This window comes from Eurypyga helias, unplaced genomic scaffold (assembly GCF_000690775.1).
Source record: "Eurypyga helias isolate BGI_N326 unplaced genomic scaffold, ASM69077v1 scaffold32178, whole genome shotgun sequence".
In the NCBI taxonomy this organism is placed as follows: Eukaryota; Metazoa; Chordata; class Aves; order Eurypygiformes; family Eurypygidae; genus Eurypyga; species Eurypyga helias.
Window position 1 is genome coordinate 48938 of NW_010265502.1, and position 12923 is coordinate 61860.

General features: G+C 36.9%; 1 protein-coding gene across 1 annotated transcript in view; it reads left to right on the forward strand.

Annotated features, from left to right (window-relative positions):
• The first annotated feature begins 1036 nt into the window (after nucleotides 1–1036).
• Nucleotides 1037–12923, forward strand: part of LOC104513431 (estrogen-related receptor gamma) — a 48603-nt gene continuing 36716 nt past the window's right edge. The window contains exons 1-2 of the mRNA XM_010156772.1: nucleotides 1037–1151; nucleotides 5564–5725. Of these exons, the coding sequence (XP_010155074.1) occupies nucleotides 5617–5725 (109 nt within the window). The 5' untranslated portion in view covers nucleotides 1037–1151; nucleotides 5564–5616. The remainder of the gene's footprint in view (nucleotides 1152–5563; nucleotides 5726–12923) is intronic.

Genomic DNA, 12923 nt, shown 5'->3' on the forward strand with positions numbered 1-12923 from the left:
GAAAAGATAAACAAGGGGAGGAGGTCTAAAATAGACAATGAGAATTGAGAAAGTGTGCTGCACTTTATTGCATTGCTCCCCAGGATCACTGGTACCATAATGTGTCCTTGCATTCTTGCCTAGTGAAATCCATGATATCAGGGGCAGATTTTGCACTTGGTATTACTTGTCCTGTTACCCTGCATATGCGCTGTTTTTCAGCGTTGGTGTTACGTTACTACTTGGTCATGCTGACATTTGTCGTGCTTGTCTGGAAGTCTGCCTGGATGACACGGAAGGAAATAAAAATACTTAATTGTTTTATAGGACATACCATCTTTTTTTTTTTTCTTCCCTTTTTCATTTTGTCTATGAGAGCAGCTATGCCTTGCATCAGGTGGTGAACTTCTATATATCTGTACAAAAGAGTTGTTCATTCTGCTAATTTAGAGGTAGAACACAGTGTTAATTCATCATTGATGACATCTAACCAACACCCATACAATTTTTTTTTAAGAGCTCACAAACCATTTTAGGTCTTCAAGCCACATAGATATTCTTATTATACTGATGGTACTTACTTTGTATCTCTGGCCGTGTTAATCCATGTTAATTAAAAGCATTGGTTTTGCCTATCTCAACTGTATACAGCACCCATTGTTTCTAAAGTTCTAGTTCTCTGTATTTCTCTACTCATAATGTTAGCCTTGTATATCCATGGTGTTTATTCCAGCTTTGAATTTGTGCTTCTGGCAAAGATGACTTAAGATCAGACTCTTTCCAATGGGAACCGAACTTGTTAGCTGCTTTTAGTAACATATAAAAATCAACAAGTGGTTTTAAATGAACAGGAAATTATGTTGTATATTTAGTCTTGTATGCGTGAAAATCTTAACAGTTTGCAAATCCTTATAGTGCTGCTTTCCCTTGCTTTCTAAAATTAATCTTTTGAAATAAACATGCATTTTAAATAAATATTGGAAGGCAGGAGATGAAGATTGTTACCTGAGAAAAATCCTTATGATATTTAATTACGTGTTTGCTTATTTTTCCCAACGTAGGTGTCCGCCTAGACAGAGTACGTGGAGGTCGCCAGAAGTACAAGCGCAGAATAGATGCAGAGAATAGCCCATACCTGAACCCTCAGCTAGTTCAGCCAGCAAAAAAGCCATGTGAGTACACCAGATATATAAAATTTCTCTTTGAATACAGGGTGTTGACTCCTAGCCCTGACTGGGACAAGGGTTTGGTCAGAAGTTATTACCATGAGCGCTATGCAACTTAGCTGTTAACCTACTTTGTTTTAAATATGCACATCTTTCTCAAGTGGAGTTGAACAAAGAGTATTTTTACAGGTGCAAGTGTATAAAAGCATGGTTTATGCAGTGCAAATTTTACATTTATAGGTTATCTTTATTTTCAGTGGTACATAAAATGGTTCATACTGTGATCATTAGTTCATTGAAGCTTCTAGTTTCAGATTTCACAAGAAAGTGATTTTTGTAGTTTCCACTAACTAAATGAGTTTGACTGCTCAACCTCCCAATGAAAATACATTAAGAGCCTCATTAATTTATACCTATAGATTAATACACTACCTAGCATTAGATTAAAACAGCAATATGCCACACTAATAACAAGCATAGATTGGTAGTTTGGGCTCTAGTACCGTTATGGATTTTTTTGGCTTTGTTTTGTTATGTTTTAATAATGTCCTTGATTGTATCTCACCAGGCTGAAATTAAAAGAGAGAGAGAGCTGATCATCTCATTGCTAAAATACAAGTTCCATCCTCTTTGCGATTAACTAAAAATAGTTAGGGGTTTTGCTTTGCAGCTTATATAAACTCAAGCAGCGCCTGTACTAATTCCATGAAGTAAATTTAATAGCATTATAGCTGTAGTGCAAGAGGCTAGTGTTATTCCCCTGCAAAGGCACACATGCCGTATCAAGTGTTGTAAACTCTTCCAAACTCAAATGAGAACACACATGTCCAGTTGCTCCTGCTGAGATGGTTAATTTGCTCCTAAAACAGAGAAGTAAGTTGGAGAAATAAGGAGGTCAGACTCCTCCTTGTCTCCCATTTGCCTCTGTCCCTATGCCTCTGACTACACACACACTCAGTTTTAGGCTCTTGAAATTACCTGGCTGTATGGAAAATGGAATTTGTTTCCATTTGTGTTCCTCAGTAGGGGACGGTGCTGTGTAAAATACGTTTGAGCATATGGGGATCTGGAGAGCAAATAAACAGTCTTTGAACTGTAAGTGGAAGGGCATTTTAGCTGTGTCAAAGAAAAAACAGCCAGTTTTACATAAAATTAAGGCTTAAGTGAACATATGGCATAGTTTCCTTTTGCCTTTCCAAAAAACATTATGCTGATTATATTCCTTCAATTGTCCAATCTGGCATCTTCTACTCAGCCTCCATAAGCTGTCCCACCGTTCTGTAAATACAATCTAGGGCTGCACTAAGCAGATTTTGCACATTATAATAAAAACTTTCTGATAATACAATAAAATTTAATAAACTCTAATGCTTAATTTCATTAGAGGTTTAGTTTTCCTGGGTGCACAGATTGTCAGTTTTTCATTTGCTTGATATTGTCATTGAGTAGAAACGTTGATAGCCAAGACCAAAGAGGCAAAAAAAACCCCAAAACAAACCTAAAAACCCCAAGCCCTTTAAGATGAACAGAGGTTAATGCTGTTGTACTGGAACACAAGGATCTTTGTGTAAACCCAAGATTACTGCAAAGTAGTGCATTACATTACCTTTAAGACGATAACTACACCAATTTCTGTAAGCCTCACTTGTCTGAGATAAACTAACATCCTTGTAAATCATTGCTCATTATCTAAGTGCCTCCCTTCATTTTTCTTAGCTTGCCCAATTACAAACATTTTTGTAACAAACATTTGTAAAACTTAATTTTCAAATCCTGTCAGATAAGTGTCAAGACTTGAAACAGTTGAATCGTTTTTGTGTGGAAGTAGCCTGGGAGATTTTCTGGACCCTGTCTGATAGTTTGCACATAACAAAGGCACAGAAATGGAAATTGGGTTCTATTGATTCTAATTAGGGAAACATTACATAAGATTTACCTAGAAACAGTGCTTATGGCAATTCAATTTCCTGACAGATGGAGTTTTCCCATGTACATTCAAAATTTTCCTATGGTCTTTACTAATGCACACTCCAGTACAGGCAGCTTTTTCCCACTATAAAAAAAATTTGGAGGATCTTTCCTACACTTACTTCTGGTCATTATTGTATTTTCCAACTTCACTATGGAATCTCATGGCCTGCCAGTAGATCTTGTTGATAGCAAAAGAAAATAAAAAGAATTTGAGATTTTGTGAATCCTTGGTCAAAATACACAATATTCCTGAGTCATCTACAGAAAGCCATTGGTGAGGAACCTAATTAAAAAAAAGAGTTTCTTTCACCATTTTTTTCTGTTTTCAGGGAAAAAAAGCCAGAACTTGGGGATGTGAGTGCTGCCTCACTCAGTTATCACTGGTTAAAAACCCACAAAGTTGAAGTTCTCAGCTACATGTGTTTTGATATTAAGAAACTCTAATGTATTTTTCCTAACTTTCAATCATGGAAATACATTGGAATTTGGGAAGAAGCAATGTTATATTTTCTCACTTAAAAAGATGTTTTCCGTGTGAAATTAAACAGGGTATGAAAGGACTGAAAAATAAAAGAAATTATGTGCAAAGGCTGTTTGCCAATATAAGTTAAAACTACCATGTGTCATCTTTAAATAAGAATAGAATTCCTCATTAATCGGTTTGATAATCAGTAGAATATTGAGATCAAGAATTATGCAGTTGGCATGGTTCCTGTAGTTCATATAAAGCATGAATATATCCCCTTGTAATATAACATGCTTGATGTGATGGTTTCCAGTTGGCTCTTGCACTTATTTTATGAAGGGCTAGCATATATCACAACTTCTGACACACAAATTTGAAATAAGGCAAAAATTTTAGAGACAGTAGATCAGAATCAAGGGGTCTGTGTCACAAAAGAGCAGTAAAGTATCAGAAATCTAAATCTAGTGAGTATTTTATGGAAATCTGTCATGGGCTGGTAGCAAGCCTCTCTGACACTCCTGGGCAAGTCATATCCCTGTCAGCTTCCATTGCACAGTGTGGTCCATCCTGTGACTTACATATAGAAGGAGAAAATTATACTAATTCTGTCAGCTTTCTCTGCAGTTAGAAAATACTTTGCATCTTCTCACAGGGAAATCCCATTTATGTCAAATCCTGTGACTCTTTATCCTAAGGAAGGGAACGGATTAGTGTAAATTCACTAAAGGATGATATTTGGGCTTTAAATTCTGGTGATGCATATGAGGTCACAAGATGTACCTATCATGGGAGGTAAAATATAAATATATTGGAAAATATATTGGGAAGTATAGTAATGTAATGAGGCTTAATGAATCAGTCCTTTTCCCATTTTTCAGTTCTGCCCTCTCAGAGTAACAAATCAGTTTCCTGTATGTTTCCATTGTGCCTCCACATGGAAATAATGCTTATTTTATGTTCATCCTACTTAAAGAATATAGAATAGCAAATCTGTTTTGTAAATCTTCCAGGCTCTACTACTCTTCTTTTTTTTTTTCCCCACTTTTCTTTGTAACTTAAATGATTATTCCAAATAGATTTAACAATTCATCTGGAAGAAAAAGTAAATATTAAACACATGAATGAACATGATATATAGCTTAAAATAACCAGTCTGTGAATATGATAAAATATCATTCTCTGCACAAAACCAGTTTTCAGAGGCAGGGTCTGCATCTATTGATACTTTCTTTAGTTTCATGCTCTTTATTCTCATTGATTTTAATAGCTGTTCCTAACTGCCTCTTTTGTACTTGATGAAGTTAATTTTATACATGATTCTAAATTTGTGTGTTTCACTGAAAAACAAATATATGACAACACCCCTGCTTTTCTCACAGCATAGACCCCGCGGAGTACAGATTCATTCTTAACATTTTAAGAAGCAGGCAGGATAGCCAAAATATAAGATGTATGGGATAATGAGCACTGAGAAAGTCCTAAGACCATTTCTGTTGCAGCAGTTTGACAGTGACATCTAAAACAAAGAATGGTATTTGGACTGTGGACAGAAATTACAGTTTTCAGTGACTGACCTATTGCTTGTGGTATTTACTCCCTGAAAAATACACCTACCTTTGGGAAGGGTTGCAGGTAAGTAGAGGGAGGCAAAACCTTTTTATTTGCATAGTCCAAAATACACTGTAATGCATGGAATTTTTCTACGAAGTTTGTGTTCCAATATTATGAGGCAATCACGTATTTCTACATTCTGTTGAACTTACTTTGTGAAGAACATACATGCTTTGCTTGATAAACGTTGTTAATGGATCAGATTTGTTTGTGCTGTAATCACTTGTAGGAGCCGGTGATGTTACAGTAAGGTTTAATTAGGTCTGGTATCTTAAGACAAATTCTTGTGCAGTTTGAAATACGAGCCGTCTGTGTGAAAAGTAGAGTGATGCTACTGGTGATACTGTGCTGTTCTGGACCGTTTTTACAGATAACAAGATTGTCTCCCACTTGCTGGTGGCTGAGCCAGAGAAGATCTATGCTATGCCTGACCCCACTGTTCCAGACAGTGACATCAAAGCGCTTACCACTCTTTGTGACCTGGCAGACAGAGAACTGGTGGTGATCATTGGATGGGCTAAGCATATTCCAGGTACATACGGTATTTATTTACTGCAAATAGGTGGCGTGCAGAAATCATCACGAGGATTATTCTGTTCTGGTAAAAAAATGTGGTTTTTTTTTCTCTTACTACAATGCATAAAGTTTTCTTAAGACTCCAGATTATTCAGGTAGGACATAGGTTAGATGGTAATATATCTTGCCTTGGAAATGGTATTATTGTTGTTATGAGTGTTACTATGTTAATAAGTTTTTCTGCTGCTCACTGAATGAATTTTGTCACATGTTGCTTTTATTAAGATAAACTTGCCTTGCTGTCCAGAGCACTAGCCTGGTACGAAGGGTACTTACTCTAAGTTCTCTCTTCTGTACTCATCTGACTTAGCAGTAGTTGAATATAAGTCTGGTTCCTCTATTCCATAAAGGCAGCTCTACCTTATACTGACCACAGGAGGTGCAAAAATTCAGTTAGATTTTGGCATGGCACAGATGAATTGTACTCTTCATTGAATGAACTATTGTAGGAACTGAACTGTACCAGCAGTTCTGTAAAAAGAACTGAATTGTACCAAAAGGTCTCTTCTTACAGCTTAGTAATTCTTTGGTCTGCATGAAGCGAGCCTCAGTCTGCATCATGTAAATGTGTTTTATTTCCCCCCATTGATGAGGTGTTTGTGCTTGCGTTATGCGCTAGCAGACAGGCTCATAGTCAGTCTCCGGGGTTCTCAGTCTGTCATCTTTCAGAAATGGTAGTCATGCAAAAAAAAAAAAAAAGCTTGACTTTCTTTTCTTGTGTCTTAAATCCAGCAGATGAGTGAGCCTGTTGGTGTTCTCATCCGCTTGTGAGTTTTTAAATTTTGATAGTAGAGCCTTATTGAACATAAGAAACCCTTTGATTTCTCTGAGTAATGTGTCATCCTGATTTTAGATGTGATTTTGGGATACCCTAATAATAGAATAAATAATCCAGTCAGTTTGTTTCTCGAAGTTAAATGTATTTTATTTCTAGTACCAAAAGAAATTGCAAAGAAATAGTCTTCCTGGTTTTTTTTTTTTTCCACTGTACTAAGCATCACAAGGCCTCAGTTCTTCTGGTAGGTGCTTCTGGATCATCTTCGATCAATATAAATACTAATGAAGAATAATAAGAAAATACTTTGTACATTTATGGAATGTTATTGTACTTTAGATGAGCGACAACAACCTGCAGACCCTTAAAATAGTCAGTATGTGACACAGTTGAAATTTAGTCATTCTCTGTGCCACAAATGGTGTATAAACAAGCTTTTGTATCACAAGCAATGTTTTTCTGGTACAGTTAACTTATTTCTGTCTCCTTAAACTAGTTTGTCTTTATGCTTTGAATGCTACAGTAATTTCTTTAATCAAATTGATGGAAGTCCCTTTCCCAGCCCACACTGAAACCAATTTATTGGTCATGATACGCCAGCTATGTTGCTAACAGTCGTAACGAACTGTCAGGCAATATCGCAGTGAAGCTAATTTGAAGTCATTAGGTGTGCAGCGTTCAGGCAACAATTTGTTACAGTGGTTAGGAACACAGCTGACATTTCTGAATGGCTTTGTTCAGAGCAGTTCTAGATGAGCCCAAGCAAATTGTAAACTAATTTAAACATCACTCTATATTATACTAGCTACTTTGTCTTACACTGGTTGCTAATAAAGCCCCCCAAATTAAGTCAAAATGAGTTAAATAAGTGAGTTTGTTTCTTCTTTGGAAGATACTTAGATCACCTTAACCAAAATAGCTCGGAAAGAAGTCAGCCATGTTCCACAGTGGTTGCAGGGTAACTTTCGTCGGTTTGATTTCTGAATATGTTGCATAGCTTTGATTTGCCTGGAAAGAATAGCAAAGGGATGAGACTGAGCAGGCCTTAAAACAGTGGTTTGGGCTAGCGTGGAAAAGGTACCGGGTGCTGTAAACTGGCCTTGAAAAGTGCATGATCTGAACCAGTTGAACATTTCTGCCATGAGTCAGCCTTCATTACAAGGTAAACTCAAAAACACACCTGCTGTGGGAAAGCCGTACTAGCTACATTTGCTCACTTGACTCTGTTTAAGTATGAGAAGGAGGGGAAAAAAAACCCTAAAGACAATCTTTTCATAAGCCTCTGGTAACGGGGGTCAGTGATAAAATATGTGCTTGTTGTCTGGCATTTATCACAAAAATCAAAATGCAAAAAGGCTTGACATGCTAAAGGGCAAATGTGATGAGCTTTTGTAGCTTGGTTTGAATGATGGAGTACAGCTGAACTTGGGCTGTCTACGCTCAGCCAGTGTCCGACACGAAACAACTTGTAGAAGAGCCTGGATTGGTGCAGGCTGTTTTCTAAGCTAGCAAATGTTACTGTAGGCAGAGACATAACAGGATTGGAAAAAGGATGAGTTAGAAAAAGAGTGCAAATTGCATGAAAAGTTTGCTGTAGTTTAGCGGACTAAGTAAATCCTGGGTGTAAATCTCTTGGAACCAATTAATTATACCAGTAGTGAATTTGTGCCTAGCACAGCAAAGCAGCAATCAGCAAATCTTTCTTTACTATAGTGATTTCTTAAGGTTCAGTATAATTAAAGGCCCTTACATATCAGGTGCTTAATAACTAATAAAGACCTCAGCTGTAAAGCATTGTAACTCAAAGTAAAATTTGCTTTGTGGAAGAAACCAAAACAATGTTTTGCTAGTCTAACCGAAAGTCTTTTAATGAGATTATCTAGAAGGATGTAACAACGCAATATGCATTCTGCCCAGGCCAACTGTTTCCCATTGTAGTCATGGGCTAAAAAATGTTTTAAAAGTATACAAACTTCAAATGCTTTCGTAAAATCATTAGTGGTTTTGTGCTATTGGAAACATTTCAATAGTTGCTTTCATTGAACAAAAAGTCTATGCCATCTACAAAAGGAAATACTGAAAGAAAAATATATATGGAAAGCCTTTATCAGTAAATAGAATTAGTCTCCTTGCATTTATAAATCAAATAAATGGAAAGTGTGTTGTTATGAAACATGACCATGTCTTATCTGAAGAAGAAAAAGATCACAATGGCATTAGGAAATGCTTGACTTTAGTTAGAGGAGTGTAAGGGCACAAGAACAGATGATGGTGCCCTAATAGCCCTTTTTAAGAATGACAGGGCCCCGCCATTAGCATCCTTTTATATCCTTGGAAATTGCTCATGCCTCGCTTTTCTGGTTCCTATCTGCCTGACTCTTTTTTATTTCTCTTTCAATTTCATCCGCGCTCGGATAAACGCATGCTAACACAATATGATTGAGCTGTAAAATGGAACGCTGTCGCCTCTAATCTCTTTTATGTAGATATGGAGGTACTTCCACACTCCACTTCATTCTCTCTCCATTGTTGGCCTTTTTAGAATGTGTTGCCGAGTAATGGAGGCTCAGTCAAATATTAGAGCTAGGTTTCACAGGGTGTGATAAGAAGATTATCAGCCCAGCAGTTGGATCTATTGTTGTTCTTTGTGTCAGATTAAAATATTCCGATGTACTGTAACTTCGTTAGTAAAATGCTGAAGGTGCTTAGGGAGAGGCTGATGCTGCTTCGTCTTCTGCCTGATGAGACAAAACCCCTATTAACTGACCTAAATAAATCGTAGATATATTTATGAAGCCTCTGCAAGACTTGATTATTTTATTTTCTTGATCTTTGAGGGAGCCATGCTTAATTCAGTATTTACTGGTGGTTGAGTTTCCTATGATTTGCATTGTATTTGGGGTACACCCACCTCTTTGGGGGAGGTTCCGTTTTACATTGATTGCATTATATTAATGAAACGCTTTTCCAGTACGGGGTGGAATTCTGCTGATACTTAGTCACAGTATCAGTCGTTTAGGCACGATTTCTATAATGTAACTATCTCATTGACATTCAGCAAAAATGTGCAGTGTTCTTTCATATTAAGTGGAGGCAGGAAACATTAAGCTCTTAAAAATGTGCATAACAGGAAGCTAAAGACAAAATGTTCTCTAGAAAATTTGCATGCATGAAAAAACATCAGCCAGACCATAGAAATCAACTTTTTGCACTTAAAATGAAAAATTTGTTTGGAAACAGTAAATCAGACTAATACATCAAAAATAACTAGTTACATTATTTAGTAAAATAAGTCTGCTTGTCTTCGACTGTGTCCCTGTTTTGCTAGCGGTGACAGTGCTCAAGAAAGGGAATATTTAGAAATTGATACTGCCACTGGTGCCAGTATTTAAAAAAAAAAAAAAGGACATGATTTTGATGGAGCAAATCCAATGATGTTTTGAATATTTTAGTATTAATGTTAATGTTTTATGAAACATTATTGTTCCGGCATACTCTTTGTGGGAGACAATATTTAAGCTTTCCTTTCCCAAGCAGCTCTCAGGGGTATAGTTTAACATTCTAATACTGAACAAGAACATGATTTGTTGCAGTATCATTTCCAAAATGCCCTTTTCTCATCATCTGATTCAGAAATACCACCCCATGTAGGTAAAAGTGCAGTGAAAAAGTTGACCGTAATCACTTTCGGAAAGCTGATGTTCAAGAAAGCATGAGAGGATGCGTATATGATACATTCATGCAGATATTAATTAGGTGTATATATATACCTGTTCTCATGCACATAATTGTTTATGTATCTACATCTTGGTGGACATACAGCATGTGTTTAAATGACAGAGAAAAAAAGGTGAATGTGGCTTCATGGTAGTGTTGGTGTTGGTAGGACTTCACAGACAGACTGAAATCGTATGTTGGAACTGTCTTAGAGCCCGTTGTCACAGGGTACCTGTCAGTCCACAGACAGGTCGGCATGTAGATGTGGTGTTTACTGCTCATGTAACAAGGAATGGAGTATGAGCTGGTTCGTGCTAACTAAGACATTTGTAGTGATAATAACTTGAGCCTGCTTGGGAATCAGGACATCCTGCCCTTTCTCCTTTGGACACTTCGCATGTTCTCTTTGCCTTCTGTTTATCAAAAGCCCGCTCTCTGCTCTTCTTTTAACTCCTTCTACAAACGTGCATTAATTATGGAAATCAGACATGCTCTTCTCATGACAGAGATGTTCTTGAACTCACAGCTTGTATGACACACGTGATCTGAGGCAGGCCATTCCCAGGGCCTTACTGGTAAGAGTCCAGCCAAAAGGTTTCCCACAAACTGCTGACTTTCCTGTCCTCTGTCACTGAATTGTACAATACGGGAAATCAGCAATTGACTGTCGGTTTTGTTTCTGAGGGTTAGTATGGATGATTCAAGGTACTGTGAGCAGAATGGAATAGCAGTGTGCCTAGAATACCAACAGTTCATCTGTCCCACTGCCTGCATCAATATTTTTAATGTCATTTGAAGTGCCAGAAATGGTGGGGGGTTTTTTTATCCCCTCATTCTTTTGAAAATAGTATCATAGAGAAGGTATAAATGTTTTTGCAAGGCAGGGAGGAGGTGAGATTTCCAGGAAAATGTATGAATAAACATGTAACAGACTCTTAGCATTTTTGAAAACAAAACAGGAACCTGCAGTGTGGCAAAAGGTAGTTACAGAAAGGTCTGTTTGTTTATTTTTAAATTATTTCATATAGCCACCCATGATATGATGGCAGGCTATTCTTGATGGACATTACTGAAGTCAGTGGCAGACTTTTAGCTGATTTGAGTACATAAGAGTAGGCTCTGTGTGCAGCTACAGATGTGCACACTCTCGGTGTGTCTGCTAATCAGGGAAGACTGAGATAGTTCAGACCCGAGACAGACAACCGTGGAGTGGTGAGGAAGTTTCTATACCACTAGACATAGATGTCCTGGGGTAAAAAGAGTACTTTAGTTTCCAGGATAGTGACTTCTGGAATTTTCTACTAGCATTAAATTAACCACAAGGGAAAAAAAAAATAAGAATATAATCCCAGACATATAAACATCTCATCACCAGCAAGTTATACATGAATAAAAAAAAAATGTGCAGTAAAACTCTTACAAAAGCATCTTGGAACTCTTGCTAGATTTGGTTTTATTTATCTATTTGTTGAAGAAGCTTGTTTAATAATAACACCAAAACCAAACAAAAAAATGGAATTAACTGTTAAGAAAAGAACTTTGCTCAATTTTTATCTTTAACTTAAAAAAAAAATCCTTAATTATTTTTATGTCTCTTATTTCACCTTTTATTCAAATACAAGTACACACTTCTCCCTTGTGAGTCACTGTCACCTCTTTTCTTTTACACATCCTTTCCCTCCACCCATGCCCCCAACATACACACTACGCTGTCTGGCTGTTGCACTTTTTTTTTTTCCCAGTGTCCCCCTTTATCTGCCTCAACCAATCTCCAAATGAATGCATGTCTATCATGGCCTTAGCTTTGACACTCTGGATATATTGATTAATAGTTGCCCTAAGCTCCTTTTAGCAAATCAAATTTTCACTTTTAGCAAGGATTTCGCCTCTGATTTATTCAGCAAAGTGAAATGCACTAAATTGACTTTGACATTCAGGGAAAATGGCTGAAAAACAAAGAGGGGAGGAAAGAGATATAAATTGTGTGGCAGCTGGAGACTTCAAGCATAAAAGAGGCAGTTTTCTATAGAATATCACTGGTTAATTTGGAAACATGCATTTAAACAGGAGTGGAAATGATTTTCTTAAAATTAGATGTTTTTTAGAATGAGGATTTGGGATATAATAAGGTTTACTTAACAAAATGCAATGTATTCAACCCAAATTCATCACTTGCTAATCATGGTGCAAGTGTGGGATCCACTTTTGTTGCCACTACTAATTATTATGTTAAACGAGAGACAAAGAGGTTTCTGAGTAGTTTTATAATGAGGTGCTAAATTGGTAAATATCTTCTTACCATTGCATTATGTTGTTCACTCCTGTGGCCCTTTAAAAATAAGAAATGATTAATAAAAAGAGAGCAAATCAACAGTAATGAATGCCAGTGCTTTTCATTTTCTTTCTGGAAACAAAAATGGTTATTATTTGATTCTTCAATGCAAGAGTACAAAAAGATGCAGCAGCCATTCCCTGTTATTCTTCTGGCAAAATCAAGAGTGTTGTGGTACCCTGGATGACTTGTAGCCTGACCTACACAGCTTGCTTCCTTACCTGCAAACGTCGTGTTACTGTAGTACCATGAGACCAAAAATATACTGTTGAGTGTTTAAAGATTTTCAAAGGTGATGCTGAATAGAATAAAGAAGAGTGGAAAAACCCC